The sequence below is a fragment of the Geotrypetes seraphini genome, chromosome 1, assembly GCF_902459505.1.
Source record: "Geotrypetes seraphini chromosome 1, aGeoSer1.1, whole genome shotgun sequence".
NCBI lineage: Eukaryota > Metazoa > Chordata > Amphibia > Gymnophiona > Dermophiidae > Geotrypetes > Geotrypetes seraphini.
The window spans coordinates 2507863-2526600 of record NC_047084.1 but is presented as its reverse complement, the minus strand read 5'-3'; the positions used below and the strand labels follow the sequence as shown (position 1 = coordinate 2526600).

General features: G+C 42.3%; 1 protein-coding gene across 1 annotated transcript in view; it reads left to right on the top strand.

The window, feature by feature from the left end:
- Positions 1–847: 847 nt before the first annotated feature.
- The window catches only part of LOC117361092 (2'-5'-oligoadenylate synthase 1-like), a 66590-nt gene continuing 48699 nt past the window's right edge, over positions 848–18738 (top strand). Inside the window, exons 1-3 of the mRNA XM_033946004.1 lie at positions 848–937; positions 1377–1541; positions 13954–14140. Coding sequence (XP_033801895.1) covers positions 1383–1541; positions 13954–14140 — 346 coding nt within the window. The 5' untranslated portion in view covers positions 848–937; positions 1377–1382. The remainder of the gene's footprint in view (positions 938–1376; positions 1542–13953; positions 14141–18738) is intronic.

The window sequence follows — 18738 nt, the reverse complement described above, 5'->3', positions numbered from 1 at the left end:
CTTTTGCTGTGGTTATTACACAGACATACACATTCATGCTCACATGTGGTTGCAATGAAATTCTTCAAGTATCCAGCTCAATTGGTTGTGCCTAAATTATAAGGGTGTATTTTCACTGTTACATTTGTATTCAGTGGCGTAGCGAGGGCGAGTGGCGACTGGGGTGATAGTGCCCCTCCCCCAGCCCCCTGCCACACAAGTGTCCCCCCTTCCCTTCCCCGTACCCCTTCAATTTTCTCAGCACGAGCAGAATCACCGAACTTTCTGCCTGCATCATGTCTGCTGTCCCTCTGATGTCACTTCCTAGGCGCAGGACCCCGGAAGTGATGTCAGAGAGAGCTGACACAGACATGGGCAGCAAGTTCGTGATACTGCTTGTGCTGGGAAAATTAAAGAGGTACAAGGGAAGGGGTGCACCCATGCGGCAGGGGGGGGTCAGGAAGGAGTGGGATTGGAGAGGAAAATGGATGCCAGCGCCCCCACCAAGACAGCACCCAGGGTGGATTGCCCCCCCCCCATACTATGCCACTGTTTGTATTCTATAAAATAGGAGCCTATGTTTCTATATTGAATAGGCTTCGACTAAATGCCCAGATACAGAATTACCCCAACTGCTTAATGCCCCACAGTGACATCACTGATATACAACAGGTGTAAAATACATTTTGAAGTACTTACGTGCCAGTTATTTTTCTCGGCTTACAATTCATATATGATGTAATGGGCCTTCAGTATTCAAGTTGTGGTGTTTTTCATTTGCAAGCTGTAGTCTTGTCTGAGAGAATATTTTGTGACTTACTCTCGGGCTTGGAATCCTCCAGGGTGTGCTGCTGAAATGTCATTGCTACGGTGAAGCTGCAAGGGAGACATAGAAGTAAACATACCTGCCCCGAGACTGCCTTCTCCTCAGGCTAGGTGACAGCTGTGCATCTAGCAGGTAATGGCGACCCCTTTCTGGACTTCATTCAGTACTAATCTGAGATTATTCTGAATTTCCTTTTGCTTTCTTGCCATTATTGTATCTGAAACATTTTAAGGAGGTGGGGTGTAGAAATATCCTGAAACATAAGAGAACAACATTCTGCTCTGGCTCCTGCTTCAAACGAGTCATCTACATATGTGCCTAATTTTTTCAAGGTATGGTGGCAGCTACTCAAAATTTCTAAAGCTCGCCTGAAGGTCACATTTAGTAAGTGGATAAGGGAAAGAACATTTAATCAAAAATCTCTGTTTTCTGTGTTCAATTTAAATGAAACTTTACTGCAGGTGAACACATGAAGCATTAATTTTGAAGTTTTGATTATTTTAGCTTACATCAAAAGCTTTAATTTAATGTATTTTCACCAAGGAGGATCTGGTACTGTTTCCTTTGCCAGGAAAGGATGTTGGCAGTCAAACTTTACAGCTGTGAACGATGTGGGAGTGATTTTGCCAGCCCTTCAGCTCTGAAGTATCACTTCCAAGCAAGACACCTTGGGAAAGTTTACTGTGACAAATGTGGTAGAGAAGTTTCTAGAAATAGCCTCAAGCACCATGAGAAGGTAAGTAAGAAAGCTACTATTGGTAAAAAAAAAAAAAAATTTTAATCTGCTTACTATTTTTTTTTCTTTTTTAATTTTGCAACATTTTATATTTTCTTATTTGTAACTTTTTTTTCATAGCATTCCCCCAAGACAAAAGCCTGGCAATTCTGTGTCCCAGAGCTTCCACCTAAGCTTTTCCCCAGGCCAGGCTCTATTTCCTCTTCCCCCAGCAGTATCACTCCCCAGCTAGATTGAACCTCTTCCTAAGCTTATTCTCTATCCCCCTTGCCCCCTGGAAGTTTCAAACACCATTTTTCTTTGTTCCTAGCCTTCCCATCCCACCTCTCTCCCCCCCCCCCCCCATGTTCTCTCTCCATCTCTCCAAGTGCACACATATCCCACATCTCTGTCAAACCCTACCTTTCCTGGTAAAAATTACCATAGTGATCTCATATCAACCCTCCTACACATATTTCTCTTTCTAAAATCCCTCTTGCCCCAGTACACACACTCCTATAGTTATCTCAGAGCACTCCCACCCTCCCCCATAAAGTCCACCACCATTATAACTCTAACAATCCTTGTCCCTCCTCAGGCACACACCCCAGCATAATATTCCCCCTGGGTCTCGCATCATCATAGATCACTCTCAAACTCACCCCCACTCCATATACTCTACTCACATATATATTTGTGAATCCTTCCAATAAACCCTCTCAGTTTTCTCCCCCCCCCTTCCCTACACATCCATACACCAATACCCACCTATCTCCCCTCCCTTGATGGTATTTTCAGTACAACATTCAAATATTTCAGCCATGGTCCCCTGCCCCAGTTTGTCTTCCTTCTCTTCTCTATCCTTCTTGTGCTCCCCCCACCCCAGTGCCTTTGACACTCACACCCCGTAACTTGTCCCTTTCATGTCCTCTCATTCCCCTTCCTCTTCAGTGCTCTTTGACACAAGCAGAGCAGGAGGTAGGGAATGGCTACATGTTGGGCCACATCCTTCTTCTCTGCCACACTGGCTCTGGCTGCTGAATTTGAACCATGAAGGACATTGTAACTCCCTGCAAGTCGAATGCAGCAGTCAGAGCCAACATGGCAGATAAGGAGGACATGGCTTTGACAAAAAGTTGCTTTCTGCTTTCTCCTCTGCTTGTGCCAAACTGCATCAAGGAAGGAGAGGGGTTGAGAAAAGTTGAAAGGGGCAAACTGGGAGTGCTGCAGTAGGGGGAAATGTGAACCAGAGGGACGTGCTCAGTGTGTGAGCAGTGAGAGGAAATGACATGGGAATTCTGGAGGTGCCATAGGAGGGGAGAGGGGAAAACATGCTGGTGGAAGGAAGGCTCAGTTGGTGTGTGATTTCTAGGGACGTGGTGGGGTCACAATTGTCAGTCGCCACCACTCCTTGGTAATTCTGCATAGACATACATCACTTGAATGTCTGTAATAGTTTTTCATCCTTGGGATATTGAATATTAATTTTGTGTATGTTCATCTAAAAATTTTACTGTGATTTATTAAAAACCATTTTTATCTTGCTGATTTTGTATTCATTCCTAGCGATTGTTTCGATTGCACCTCCCCTGTTGTACGGTTTTGTATCTACCAGCAATTTACTCTTCCTTTGTACTAGTACTTTGGTCCTCAGTTTGGGCCTTGTTGTTTGTTCTTTTTGACTGCTTTCTCAATAAAAATTATTAACAAAAAAAAACAAACATCAAAGTAGGAAAAGCACTTCAGAAGATAAGGTGTGCCCTGATGATGAAATATATAGTGAAATTATATTTCTAATAGCTATTCATTCTGAAATTAAAACTCAGTAGACTAACAGACTAGTCAGGGCACTTTTGCTAATAACCACAGAGGGATCTGAAAGCAATCTATGTGCATTAACAAAGCAATAAAATAGCCAGGGAGTGCAAAACTGGTGTCGCGACAGTGGATTGGGGGGGGGGGGGGGAAGGAATTTTGAAATTCTGACAGTCCATAAAACTCAAAACCCATTCAATAATAAGACTGAGCACATTGGGAAATAGGAAAGTGAAAACTTTGATGGAAATTGTCATCAGAATTTTTCAGAGACATTGTAAAAGAAGCTGTCTCCAGAAATTCTCCAGGGCTCATTAGGAGTTAGAGGCAGAGAGAGTGCGAAAGACTGAGAAAGAAATTTAATTTTGGATTTAATAGTTTGCATATGTGCTGTGGGTTTGCTTGCATTGTGTATTTTGAAGGTGATAGGAGCCAAAGCAGTGTAAAAATTCAAACATCAACTGGACAGAAAACAGATGGACATTGGTGATAAGGGAGAAAAGGGAAGAGATGGCAAAAGTGGTGTAGTGGGAAGGGGGGGCAGACCACCCCAGGTGTCATCTTAGTGGGGGCACTGGCATCTCTCCACCCCACCCCCCAATACCTCTTTAAAATCTTTGCTAGTGTGAGCAACTACTCTAGCCTGCTGCTCACACCGACCTGGCTCCCTCTGAAATCACTTCCGGGTTGCGGGGTCAGAAAGTGTCATCAGAAGGAAAGACAATGCCAGCATGAGCAGCAGGTCGGAGAAGCTGCAAGAGGTGCAGGAGTGGGAAGGGAGGGTGCGAGTCTGGCATGGCGTGGAAGGAGCTGGGGGGGGGGGCACCACCTGCGCTCACTACGCCACTGGATGACAAAGAGAACAAAGACCATAGATAGCATGATGGGCAGATATCCGTGAACAAACCAAGTGAAACAAATATTTACTTTTTCTCTTTAAAATAACTTCTGAAACACCAGCATAATAATATAATAGTTTTTTCCATCAAATTTGTTCAATATAATTGCTTAACACAGTGGATAGCAGAAATGCAGAGCTTTGTGGAGTGGAGGACTGGTCTAATGATTAGTGCTTTGTGCTGAGAACCTGGGGAATTGGGTTCCATTCCCACTACAGCACCTTGTGACTCTGAGCAAGTCATCACACCCTCCATTGTCCAAGGTACAAAACTTAAGATTGTGAACCTTCTAGGGATAGAGAAAGTACCTGTGCATAAACTGCTTTGTTTAAACCATATTGAATCCATAGTTTATCATTTATAAACTGCCTTTATCCAAGGTGGAGTACAAATTGATGACCATTCACTCTTTATCCTTTGCTCACTGAGCAAGTCAAATGCTCAGTGACCTCAAAATTTGTTCCCTCTTCTTCCTCACAGCCATAAGGGATGGAGTAGGGGGTGGGGCTTGGAGACAAACAGAAGTGGTCTGAGGTCAGAATTCTGCGTGCAAGTTCTACACATATGCAAGCAAAGTAGCATGACATGAAACAGCAAATGCAGGTGAAATTTGCCCACTAGGGGTGCTCACACGTTTCTCATTTTCCCTCATTATCCCTTTTAGGATATGCTGACAACCAGCCTGTCATATGTACACCCTCTGGGGGAAGGCAGGAGCTGATAATAGATGATGATTGGCCAAGTCGTAAAAGTTGCCATAGTGGGACAGACTGAAAGTCCATCAAGCCCAGTGGCCAATCCAGGTCAAAGGTACCTGGCAAGATCCCCAAAAGAGTACAACAGATTTTATGCTGCTTATCCTAGAATTAAGCAGTGGATTTTCCCAAGTTCATCTTAAAACAGCTTAAGGATTTTTCTTTTAGGAAATTATCCAAACCTTTTTCAAACCTGCTAAGCTAGGAGTAGCCCAGTGGTTAGTTCAGTGGCCTGGGGAACTGAGTTCAGTTCCCACTGTAGCTCCTTGTGACTCGGCCAGTCATTTAACCCTTCATTGCCCCAGTATAATATGTAAAGCGCCTTGATTGTAACCGCAGAAAGGCGATATATTAAGTCTCATCCCCTTTCCCTTTCAGCACATTCTCCTGCAACGAATTCTAGAGGTGAGTGAATAAATATTTTCTCTGGTTTGTTTTAAATCTACACTTCTCCCTCGTTGTTCGCGGGGGATAGGGGCAGAGCCGGACCGCGAATGGCGAAAAACCGCAAATATCCGGCTCTGACCCACCCCCGCCTCTCTTCCGCCTTCCCCTGGCATCCCGGCCTTACCTGGTGGTCTAGCTGGTTTTCGGGGCAGGAGCAATCTTCCTACGCCATTAAGAAATGGCTGTGGGGAGTTCCCATAGTCTCTCGAGAGACTACAGGAACTCCCCACAGCCATTTCCTAATGGCTATCTGCACGGGGCAGGAGCGTAGGAAGATCGCTCCTGCCCCGAAAACCAGCTAGACCACCAGGTAAGGCCAGGATGCTGGGGGGGGAAGACAAAAATGTGTGTGTGTGTGTGGGGGGGGTTTCCCTCCTCCCCCCCAAAAAAAAAAAATTGTGATTATGTGAAATTGCGAGTAGGGAAACAGCGAATGGGGAGGAGGAAGTGTACTACTTAGTAGTTTCATTGAATGCCCCCTAGTCCTAGTATTTTTGGAAAGAGTAAACATATGATTCACATCTACCCTTTCCACTCCACTCAGTATTTTATAGACTTCTGACATATCGCCCCTGAGCCATCTCTTCTCCAACCTGAAGAATTCTAGCTGCTTTAGCCTTTCCTCATAGGAAAGTCAACCCATCTGCATTATCATTTTTGTCACCCTTCTCTGTACCTTTTCTAGTTATGCTATGGGGCTCATTTTCAAAAGAGAAAATGCACCCCCCCAAAACCCCCCAATATAAAGTGGCATTTGGATGTTTTATTTGCTAAAATGTCCAAATTGTCATTTTCAAACCCATTTCTTAGATGGTTTTCTATCCTGTTTGTCTGAAGCGTTTCTAAACCTCAAGGGGGTATGTTGAGGGCTGATCTATGATTTGGAAGTTTTTCTGCAATAACGGAACATTGCAGAAAGATTCCAGGGCAAAACGTGGGTGGTTTTGAAGCTAGACCTGCCTCAATAACAAATAGGTATGAAAAAGGTAGTCAGACTGACTAGATGACCACTGGAGGCATGAAGGCGTAGCTCCCCTTACTCCCCCAGTGGTTACTGAACCCCTCCCCCCCAAATATGTGAATGAAACAGTGCTTACCAGCCTGTATGACAACTTCAGATGTTATGGACAGTCCAAGCAGAGCAGCAAGCAGGGTCTGGGGTATCCTGGTGGTCAGTGAAGTGGACTGCAGAGAAGAGGATCAACTCTAACTAATACAGTAGTGGGGGAATGTGTGAACCTACCCAAACCCATCAAAAACCTACTGTACTGACATCTAAACACCTGCAGGCATAAGGGCTATTGGGGAGGTGGACAGTTGAGCACAGTGGATTGTGGATGAGTTTTGGAGTGCTCACCATACAATGTAAAGGGGTTATAGTGAGATGTATACCCGGGCCTTTTATGTGAAGCTCACTGTAGTGCCCCCTAGGATGCCCCACTGCTCTGCTGGGATGTCTGTGTGGCCAGTCTGCTAAGAATGCTGGCCCCCTCCTCTGTCCCAATGGTTGGTTTTTCTGTGTTTTTCATTTGGACTTTTTTTTTTTCTCTCTGAAAAAATGGTTTAAAAAGAGAAATGCACTGAGGACAAACACATCTAAGAATAAAAATTTTTTTTTTAAAAAGTAGACTTTTTTCTAATTTGAAAATTGTAATTTGCTCTACTGGATTTTGGACATTTGTCTCAAAACATCCAAAATCAGTGCTAACACAACTTGACTATTGCAACTTTCTCTCTATTTGGGCTTATCCTCCTTCCAAATGCACAAACTCCAGTTGATCCAGAACACTGCAATCTGGCTGATCTTTGGCTTAAAAAAAAGCACAACCACGTCACTGCATAATACCGCATACTTCACTGACTGCCTATAAATGCCCACATCCTGTTTAAACTGTCGTACATGGTACACATAACATTACATAACATTACATTACATTAGTGATTTCTATTCCGCTTGTGCCTTGCGGTTCTAAGCGGATTACAAGTTAGAAGACTGGACATTTCCAGTAGCATTGCAGTACATATAATCAAGAATGCGTTAAGTTACAATTGTTATTCTGGACTTTTCCAGGATAGATTGGTAGTAGATAGTAGATAGTGATAGGTTGTTTAGACGAATAGAGATAATATTGTCCGGATTCTGTTGTTTAGACGAATAGCGCTAATACTGTCCGGATTCGAGGTGTTGCTGGTGGTGGTGTTAGGGTAGTCATGAGAGCATTTTCTAATACTTTTGTGAGGTTATGATGATGGGAAGTATTTTTTGAAGAGATGAGTTTTGATTTCTTTTCGGAATGCTTTAATGTCTATTGATTTGGTCAGTAGATTGGTGATGGTAGTATCGATCTTTGCTGCCTGTGTCGCTAAAAGGCTGTCATATAGTTTCTTTCGTCGTGTTCCTTTGAGAGGGGGGTGAGTGAATAGGCTCTGAGTTCTCCTTAATCTGTGTGAGAGGTTACGGTGTAGTCTGTTGTTTAGGTAGCTGGGTGCTGTTCCATGTATTACTTTGTATAGTAGACAATAGAATTTGAACTGGGATCTTGCTTTTATTGGTAGCCAGTGTGAGTCTAGGTATGCTTTGGTGATATGGTCATATTTGCCTAGTGAGTAGATGATTCTGAGGGCTGTGTTTTGAACTGTCTGTAATTGTTTTATCATGTAATTTGGGCATGATAGGTATAGGCTGTTACAGTAATCTACAATACTTAGTACTAGGGATTGTACTAATATCTTATATTGATCTTTGTTGAAGAATTTTCTTATTTTTCTTAGGTTACGTATTGTGAAGAATGCTCTTTGGATGATTTTGTGGATTTGGGACTGCATTGTGCAGTTTCTGTCTAGTAGAATTCCCAGGATTTTGAGTGTGCTTTGCATTGGGTACTTGATTGTATTTACTTCTAGTTCTGTGAGAGATGGTTTTTTTTCCCTTTCCAGTAGTAGGAATTTAGTTTTTTCCGAGTTCAGTTTTAGTTTATGACTTGACATCCATTTTTCTACCGTTTCCATTATCATTTTCAGGTGGTTTGTGGATAAGGGGTCTTGAATATTAAAGGGGAGGAGGATAGTTATATCATCTGCGTAGCTGAATGATACTGTGTTTAGGGTGTCTAGGGTTATGCCTAGGGATGCTATGAAGAGGTTAAATAATATGGGTGACAAATAGTGTTCCCGCTAAGCTGCGCTGGCGTGCGCTGGCGCACAAAATATTAGGTCGCAGCGCACAAGTTTCTCGTCACAGCGCAGGACCGGCAAGATTGACTCATTTGAACTTCTGCAAGATCAGCATCGGAAGCGTGCGCTGGGCCGGAGAGATCTTGGGGAGCCTCCGACAGTGGCTTTCTCCCCTCTCTGCAGCTCTCCTTTACTTCCCAGCGCAGCGATTCACGAAGGCAGCCTCGGGGCTTTTGCTGAGTCGCGGCTGCCTCTGATGATGCAACTTCCTCTTTCCTCAGAGGCGGCGCGACACAACAAAGGACCCGAGGCTGCCTTCGTGAATCGCTGCGCTGGGAAGTAAGAAGAGCTGCTGGGAGGGGAGAAAACCACTATCAGTCTGGGAAGCTGCTGGGCAGGGGAAAAAAGGGACAGCTGCTACTGGAGAGGGAGAAGGAGAGATGCTTCTGGGAGGGGAGGAGGGAAAGGAATCTGGGAAGCTGCTGGGCCAGGAAAAAAAAGGGACAGCTGCTACTGGAGAGGGAGAAGGAGAAGGAGAGATGCATCTGGGAGGGGAGGAGGGAAAGGAATCTGGGAAGCTGCTGGGCCAGGAAAAAAAAGGACAGCTGCTACTGGAGAGGGAGAAGAAGGAGAGATGCTTCTGGGAGGGGAGGAGGGAAAGGAATCTGGGAAGCTGCTGGGCCAGGAAAAAAAAGGGACAGCTGCTACTGGAGAGGGAGAAGGAGAAGGAGAGATGCATCTGGGAGGGGAGGAGGGAAAGGAATCTGGGAAGCTGCTGGGCCAGGAAAAAAAAGGACAGCTGCTACTGGAGAGGGAGAAGAAGGAGAGATGCTTCTGGGAGGGGAGGAGGGAAAGGAATCTGGGAAGCTGCTGGGCTAGGAAAAAAAGGGACAGCTGCTACTGGAGAGGGAGAAGGAGACGGAGAGATGCTTCTGGGAGGGGAGGAGGGAAAGGAATCTGGGAAGCTGCTGGGCCAGGAAAAAAAAGGACAGCTGCTACTGGAGAGGGAGAAGGAGAGATGCTTCTGGGAGGGGAGGAGGGAAAGGAATCTGGGAAGCTGCTGGGCCAGGAAAAAAAAGGGACAGCTGCTACTGGAGAGGGAGAAGGAGAAGGAGAGATGCATCTGGGAGGGGAGGAGGGAAAGGAATCTGGGAAGCTGCTGGGCCAGGAAAAAAAAGGACAGCTGCTACTGGAGAGGGAGAAGAAGGAGAGATGCTTCTGGGAGGGGAGGAGGGAAAGGAATCTGGGAAGCTGCTGGGCCAGGAAAAAAAAGGGACAGCTGCTACTGGAGAGGGAGACGGAGAGATGCTGCTGGGAGGGGAGGAAGGGAAGAGAGTTACTGCTGGACAGGAGGCTGGGAGAAAGAAAGAAAGGGGGCAGGCAGGGAAACAGAAGGAAAGAAGAGAAACAGAAAAAAAGAAAGAAAGGTCAGGGAGAGAGGAAGAAAAAGTTGGGGGAGGGAATGAGGTGTGGAGGAGAGAAAGCATACAGGCTGATAGAAGGGAAGAAAGATTGGATGCACAGTCAGAAGAAGAAAGTGCAACCAGAAATCACCAGACAAGGTAGGAAAAATGATTTTATTTTAAATTTAGCAAAGTGGAGGCAGTATTACCACAGTTTTCAAAGGAATTTGCCCAAATAACTTAATAGTTAACTGGGTAAATTCCCAGAGATGAAAACTTCCCTTCACTTACTATGCACAGTTCTGAATTTATATCTGCTGTCTATATTTTACAATATGGTCCCCTTTTACTAAACCGCAATAGTGGTTTTTAGCGCAGGGAGCCTATGAGCGTCAAGAGCAGTGCTGGGCATTCAGCGCAGCTCCCTGCGCTAAAAACTGCTATTGTGGTTTAATAAAAAGGATGGAGGGTATATTTGTCTATTTTTGTATGCTATAAAAACCAAATACAGAGAGAGACTGAGAGCTGTTGACGAAGAGCTACGTGTGTGTCTTTCTTCCATTCCAGCCAGAATATCAGCTTTGTGTTCAGCCAAACAGGCCCAGGTTTCGCACTGAATAAAGTATTTTATAATTTTTATAATTTTTATTTCATAATAAAGTAATTATAAAATACTTTCTTTGTGTTTATTTGATTCCTATTCAAGAGAATTACTTTATATATAGTCAATATAGGCAGAGAGTTAAATTTTTTAACATTTTCTAATGGTGGTGTGCCTCGTGATTTTTTTCATGAAACAAGTGTGCCTTTGCCCAAAAAAGGTTGAAAAACACTGGTCTAGAAATTGAAAGCATCAAACGTATTGTCTTCTGGACTGTTTTTAATTTACAGTTTACACATATGGATGTAACAGACATAACTACATTTGTTGTAAAACATTTATTAAGATATCATTTCATCCCTACAATTTCTGTGTTCTTAAAAATATTATTTAACGTTATTTAATTTAGCGTGTAGGCCTAAAATTCCTTTGAATACCTCGTCCTCATGTATCAGCAACTTTGACAACATATTTATTTGGCTCATAACTTGCTGGCGCCCGATATTTTTAGCTCACAGTGAAAAAAGTTTGCTCACAACACCCGCCCGCTTAGAGGGAACACTGTACTGACAATGGTGATCCTTGTGGTACTCCACATGGGTTTGACCATGGGTCGGATATGTGCTCTTTTGATTTGACTTTGTATGTTCATGTTTTGAGGAAGCTTTGGAACCATTTGTGAACATTTGTAACATAACATTTGTAACATAACATTTGTGAACATTTGTAACATAACATAGCATTTGGATACCGCAAAACCACGAGGATCCTTGGGGTTGACAATTTTTTTTAGAAAAAGCTGAACATCAGGCAGCAAATTACAAAAAGTATAAGGTGGTCAATTAGAAACATTTATCATACAAATAAGTTTTTAATCATGCACTAGACATCAGCGTACCAGAAAACAAAACCTTCCTGTTCTCTACAGCATAGTATGGCTACTTCCCTTCTGCAAAAAATGTCTTTCTTCTTTAATGTATTGTAACCTTTTCCCTTCTGTAGCAGTGTAACTGTGAGCTGTAGATATTTCCCCATGATAATAAATCGCCTTGAACCTCTACTGAAAAAGTGTGATTAAGAAATCCAGATTAGATTAGATTTAGATGTCTTATTGAAAATGCCCCTCTACATCATTTTTTGGGAGAAGTGATGATTAGAATCGCACACAGTATTTTTTTTTTTTTTTTTTAATATAAATATTTTTTATTCTTTTTTTAAATTCTTACATCAAGTGAAATACATGTAATACATTCAATTATGAAAAAAACACTTGAAATTATTATTAAATGTTCTTACAATGTGAATTAAATAAACCCTTTTTCAGAATTTTATATCATATTAATATTACAATAGTTTTCCCTCCCTACCCCTTCTATATGTTCTATACATGTGTTATTATATCTGATCAGTAGAATAATTTGTCAATGGTCCCCATATTTTATTAAATTTTTTAATATAACCTTGTTGTAATGCCAATACTTTTTCCATTTTATATATATGACAAATTGAATTCCACCAAAAAGTGTAATTCAATTTAGTGTAATCCTTCCAGTTCTGAGTAATTTGCTGTATGGCGACCCCTGTTAAAATTAATAAAAGTTTATTATTATTAGCTGAATGTATTAAAGTATAAATGTATTAATGTATAAATGTATTATTAGCACACAGTATTAAAGTGGCACCATGGAGCAATACAAGTTGATGTTTTCCTTGGAAAAGAGCAATTAGCTTTTGGAGGGGGTTCTATAGTCCTCCCGTACTTTAGTTCATTTGGAATCAAGACTGTGATCAGTGCAATGAGCTTTCCTTTGCAATCACTGACTGTAGTATAGCCCTATTTTAACTCTTTCATGGAAGATTTCCTGTGCGGTTTTGGCCATTTTGCACAAAGGTTTTGCTATCAATGCAAATGAGCACACAACATCCAACTTTAGGTGATCTTTTGAGAATTGCCTCCTATGTGCACATACTATACCCTTTTTGCAAATAGTATATACTTTTTTTTATAGGGTTCACGTGCTCAGTGGTTTGAACATACATGATAGTTTGTACATGTGTCCTAGGGGGGAAATAGGATATACTGTGTGCACATAACAGGAAGGTTTAAATAAAAAAGAGCAGTGGGAGTGGGCTTGGCCCATTCCCTGATACAGATCTGCTTTTGCAGGACAACTCCCTGTGGGTCAGCCACAATCTTCAAATGAGCTTTAGCGATGATCACTTTTACCGACCTGATGCACAAAATGGCCCACCACATGTTTTCCCCCTCAATTGCCCATTTTCCTATCTGGCTATGCATATTATCTAAAACCCCATGCAAAGTAGCCAAGCGACTGATGCACTAACATCACTTGGCTATTTAAAAAAGAAAAAAAAGAGGGGGTTTTAGCAATCAGAATACCAAATAGGTCTATCTGGATTTTTTGGGGCACAGAAAAAAAAATGCCCCATAGAAAAAAAAATGAAAAAAGTCCCCTATCGCCAATGAGCGAAAATTGTCCCCCTGCACCAGGCACCCTGAGCCATTCTCCACCCTGAGCCCCCCCAAAATGGCAGGAGGGATGCCCAATCCCTCCTGCCACAGGACGCTCTCCCCCCCCCAACCTCCCCTGTACCTTATTAAAATGTTTGATGCTTCAGGCTGCCAGTCCTAAATGATGGGCCTTCCCCTCCCGGTGGATTATGTGATGTGCAAGGAGGGGCCAAAGGCCCTGATTAGTTCAGTCACCTAAGGCCCCTCCCAAAGAGAGGGACCTTAGGTGTCTGAGTCAATCAAGCCTTAGGCACTTCCTTCTGTATCCAGGATACTGAAGGAGGAGCCTAATGCCCTGATAGGCTTGACCAATTGACTCGGGCTACCTGGTGTGGAGGGGGACATGGTGTGGGGTTCGGGGGAATGGTGGCTCAGGGGTGCCTGGTGTGTGTGTGGGGGGGGGGGGCATGGCGTGGAGGGGGTACTTTTTTCTTTTCTTTTTTAAATGGGACAGATTGTGCATATGTAACAGAAACACATAATATCTGCTCCAGAAAAAAAAAAAAAAGAAGTCCTAACAGCAGTGACAGCAGACTGCTTCCCCTGTCACTGCTGTTAGGGCTCTGCTCATGTGCCAGTTTCTCAACTGAAAGATTGATCGGTCGTGTTTGCATGCAAACTTGATAGCGCATTGATCGCTGCTGGAGAATCAGTCAGAGAATCGGCCAACAGTGAGCCAGTCGGTATTTTTAGTGCGTCTAGCCCAATATTTGTTTCAAACAGCTCATCCCTATTAAATAGCATTTTAGTAGACTCTCTGTTATGACACAACCTTAAAATTCCCATACTCATTGTCCTTTCTTTAGGAAGACCATGGAGAAATGAATGCTAAAGGAAGACATGTCTGGGGGAATAATGCTCAGAAGAGGGAAACATTCCATGTGTCCTCAGAAATGTGTGTCACTTGCAGGATATGTCACAGGTCATTTGGAACAATCCATAGCCGAGAGCAACATGAAAAACGGGACCATCGTTTCACAGCCAGCAAAAGAGGTACTGCTTAGGCTGATACTGCTATTCGAAATACCATAAGCACTTTTGTTTCCAAGGCTACCATCACAATTTGTGACTGTGAACATGCAGGATTAAAGCATATGGCTTCAAAGAATTATGGAGAAGGGGTGAGCGCAGGTTTGATGATTTAATCCAGTCCAGGTTAGGGAACTGTCATGGCTGCTGCATTAGCCTGCTTAGGAAAAGAAGTGGAAATTACCAGAGAAAATATGCTGATATATTTAGGCAGTGCATTTTTCTGCTGCCCATATGTTGGTGCAGTGATTTCCAAACTTGTCCTGTCTACATATGATACGCAATAATATACAAACAGAGGAGAAAAGACCTCAAAGAACCCCCGGAGTCAAGTCAATAGAAATATATCAATCTGGGGTTTAGGGCACCTCTGTTTGAATTAATTTTTTTGTGTTATTAAATACTTATTTTTGACGTTTTTTAAAATAATTTAATTTTTATAATCAATTTAAATATTTAATCAATTTCAATTTCATTTTCTCTCATACTCAAATGAGAAAAAGAGCTAACAACCATTCAAGATCAATCCATTAGCAAAGCTGTGTATGGAATAATGAGTTAAACATACGAAAAGCACTTGTCTTTTCTAACCTGACAGAGGGGCCAGGTCCGTTTCATGCTAACAGGCTTCTTCTGGGGAAGTGCTGTAAACTTAATGCTGCCAATGGATCGTTGTTTGATCTTGTGTTGCACAGTCGCTATCGACCTGTTAATAAGTATATGCTTGAATTGATTCATGGTAGTCCTAAGAAGTTTCAATTTACTGATTTTGACTTTACCATATTCATTGTATTTATGTTTACTGTTATGCTGTTAACAAAATTGTAAGTTTTATGTTGAATTATACTTCCTGTACACCATCTTGGGTGAATTTCTTCAGAAAGGCAGTTAATAAATTCCAATTTATAAATAAAACATCTTTAAACAATTCTGTGTCATCTAGAAAACTGATCACTAAACTCATTGTTCCTATTTGCAAATAATTTATAAATATGTTAAAAGAGCTCTGGTCCCAGTACAGATCTTTGCAACACTCCACTAATCTCCTTCCTTGTTCTTATGCTTTTTCCTATTTTCTTTAGATCCATTTAAAAAAAAAAAGTTATTTTGCTCTAATAACTTCTTTCACCTTACCTTTCAACCGTGCTAGTTGTTTGGCCTTCTTTCCCACTTCAATGTGTAGAATACATGCAATCCGAACTTCCAAAACAGTGTTTTTAAACAGCCTTCATCTCCGATGTAAACCAAAGTTTTCAGAGGCTCACTTTAGTCTTGTAACTTTAATTAATGTTTCCCTTGTGAATATCAAATGCTAGCACAGTAGTTTTCCTTAGTGTGGTTCTACCAGTTACGTTAAGTTTTATCATGTTATGGTCACTGTTGCCTAGTGGCCCCAAACCATTACCTTTCACACCACAAACTACATTCTAAAATCAAGATCCAGAATTGCTTCCCCTCTTGTTGGTTCCTGAACCTGCTTCTCCATGAAGCAGTCATTTATTTCATCTAGGACCTATAGCTCCTTAGTAAGGCCTAAAAGTACATATTGAGATAATTGAAATCAGCCATTATCGTGTTGCAAAGATTTAATTTCTTTTCATTCTGGCCAGGTGAGGGTAGTATTACATCACAGCTGATCTTTCCTTGATGTGTGGGATATTATGTCAATATGGCATCCTGTTTACTGTATTTTCCTATACAAACTGCTTTGATCTGATCTCGGAGAAAGCCGTATATCAAGTACATGAATGAACAGCAACCAATATACATACTGTAAAAAAGGGAACCAAAATTAAACATTTTAGTTTGACATACTAAACAAACTGCTGTATTGTGTACATTTATTTATTTAAAAGATTTCTCAACCGCCTATTCCTAGGCGGCTTTACAAATAGAAACATACATGAAATAAAACAAACGAAATATATAAACATCAAAAATTATAAATCATTTGACGAGGACAATTAATTCACAGCACTCCATAATATATTACTCCAAGATATATATGCCGGAACGAATCAGAATCATCATTCATTTGAATGCTTCTATAAAAAGTGTAGTCTTACACTAAACCCTCCCTCCCCACCTAAAACCAATATACTTAAAAGTGTAATCTTGAGCATCTGTAACTGAGAGCCAGATTCAGTAAATGATGCCCCAGTTTAGATACTGTTAAAATCCACAGTAAAGGCAGGATGCACAAAACTCTGGCAACCTGGTAGAAAATGCCAGGATGGGAGTGATTTTGATTTTCTGAGCTATGCTCTGCACAAACATGCAAATCATACGCATGCTATTGGTGCTGAGTATCCCGGAGAAAGGGGGAGGAACTGTGCATGGTTGGGGTTACCAGATAACTGGGGAAACCCAGACATGTCCTCTTTGTAAAGGACTGTCCAGGTTCCCGGACATACTTTCCAAAACCTGGCGGCTTGTCCGGGGAATTGGAAAGTCCCGACGAGCTCCACCCATGTCTGGAGAACCTCTGTGCATGCGCGGATGATGTCACACACATCCACGCATGCTCTGGGCCCTCCAGACACGGCTGGAGTTTATTGGGGAAGAGAAGAGGCTGTGTGGGGGGCGGGGATGGAGGCGGAACTTGGTGGGGATGGAGGCGGAATGGGACAGGGTCATGTGCAAGAAAGTATGGTGACCCTATGCCTGATGCCTGCGCATAGTAGCTGAGCGATAGGTACAGCTCTTGTGCGCAGGCCCAGTAAAGTTCCTGATCACTAGAGCTCTGGAGCAAATTTGTTTTTGTTGTGGTTTTTTTTTTTTTTAATGTCGTTGTTGTTGTTGTTTTACATGGAATTTGGACCCAGCTGTTGTGTGTGTTTTATGTGAGTGTGTGCCTGGGGCCTAACAGCTGCGTTCTGACCATAGGCACAGGACAACATACTTGCACATAGCAAGAACAAATGCCTACAAGCAGCTCTGTTTATTTAGTTTTATAGCTCTTCCTCCCCAGGAGCCCAGAACGGGTTACAAAGATACGTACACTGTAGTCATCAGGATCCACAACACATAAGTTATTGAGAATTTGAGACTGATATCAATAACACACTTGCTAGGAGAAACTAAGAACACATATGCTATAGAGAATCTAAGAATGTTTTCAGCATGGCTACGGTAGATAGGAAAACAAGTAGTAGTTGAAAATTTTAAACAAGAAGAGATGGGTATTCCCCGCTGTGCACTACAAGGAGTGTTGATTTTAATACTAATGAGCGCCTTGTAATGCATTTGCTTAGGGCTCTCGGTGGCTGCTACCAGGATTGGAAGGAGTGGCATAGTGGTTGGAACAACAGCCTCAGCACCCCGAGGTTGTATATTCACATCCCACGCTCTTCCTTGTGACCCTGAGCAAGTCACTTAATCCCCTCATTGCCCCAGGTACATTAGGTAGATTGTGAGCCTGCCAGGACAGACAGGGAAAATGCTTAAGTGCCCGATTGTCAACTGCTTAGATAACTTTGATAGACGGTATATAAATACCTAAAAATAGAAACATGGTGGCAAATAAAGCCCACCTAGTCTGCCCATCCACCCATCTAGTCTGCCCATCCGCAGTGACCATTAACTCTTTCTCTCTCTCAAAGATCCCATGTGCCTATCCCAGGCCCTCTTGAATTCAGTCACAGTCTCTGTTTCCACCAGCTCTTCCAGGAGACTGTTCCACACATCTACCACACGGTACACTTCTAGAATAATGCCAGCTCAATGCTAGCATTAAGAACTAGCGCACGCGACAAATTAACACACGTTATTCCGCATGTTAAGGCCCTAATGCACCTTAGTAAAAGGAGCCCTAAGAGTTTTTGTTTTTGTTTTTTTATTTCTCAGAACCTAAGACAGAGGAGACGTGCAATGCAGTGGTAAGAAGACAAAAATTCCAAATAATAGTTAAAAAAATTACTTATCTCAAATTGAAGAATCAGCACACCAACGATGGCTGGCGTTTTACAAATTCACGCTGTCTCGGGGTGTAACCGCTAGTCGATCCTCCTTGGGGAGCACTAAATAAGCGCTTCTCCCTGTAATTAGTTTACACATGGATCTTGGATCCACACTCAAATTTGGGCAACCTATAGAATCCAGGGGTGAGTCTAACTTTCTTGGGCACAGACTATGTAAAGAATGTTACAAAATTCAAATGTTGATAAAACATAAGCCTACACAATGTTTCCATTGCTCTGCTTCCTCAGTTTTTATAACCTCTAGAAAGCTTTTCTAACCATAAGTTTAGAATGAGTTTCCATATTTAATAATGCATCTGATATGACATCTAACAGTCTCAGAGAGTCTTCACATTGAATAGCGCTGTCTCAAATTTTTAAAGAGTCCAAAGGCCTCAAATGATTAGGTGGACTCACCCAAGCTGAGTTTTAACCTATGCAAGGAGACCCATGTCTCCACTGTTTCAACTGAGTGTAGTGCAGTGGTTAAAGCTAGAGTCTCAGCACCCTGAGGTTGTGGGTTCGAATCCACGCTGCTTCTTGTAACCCTAGGCAAGTCACTTAATCCTCCCAATGCCACAGGTACATTAGATAGAGTGTTAG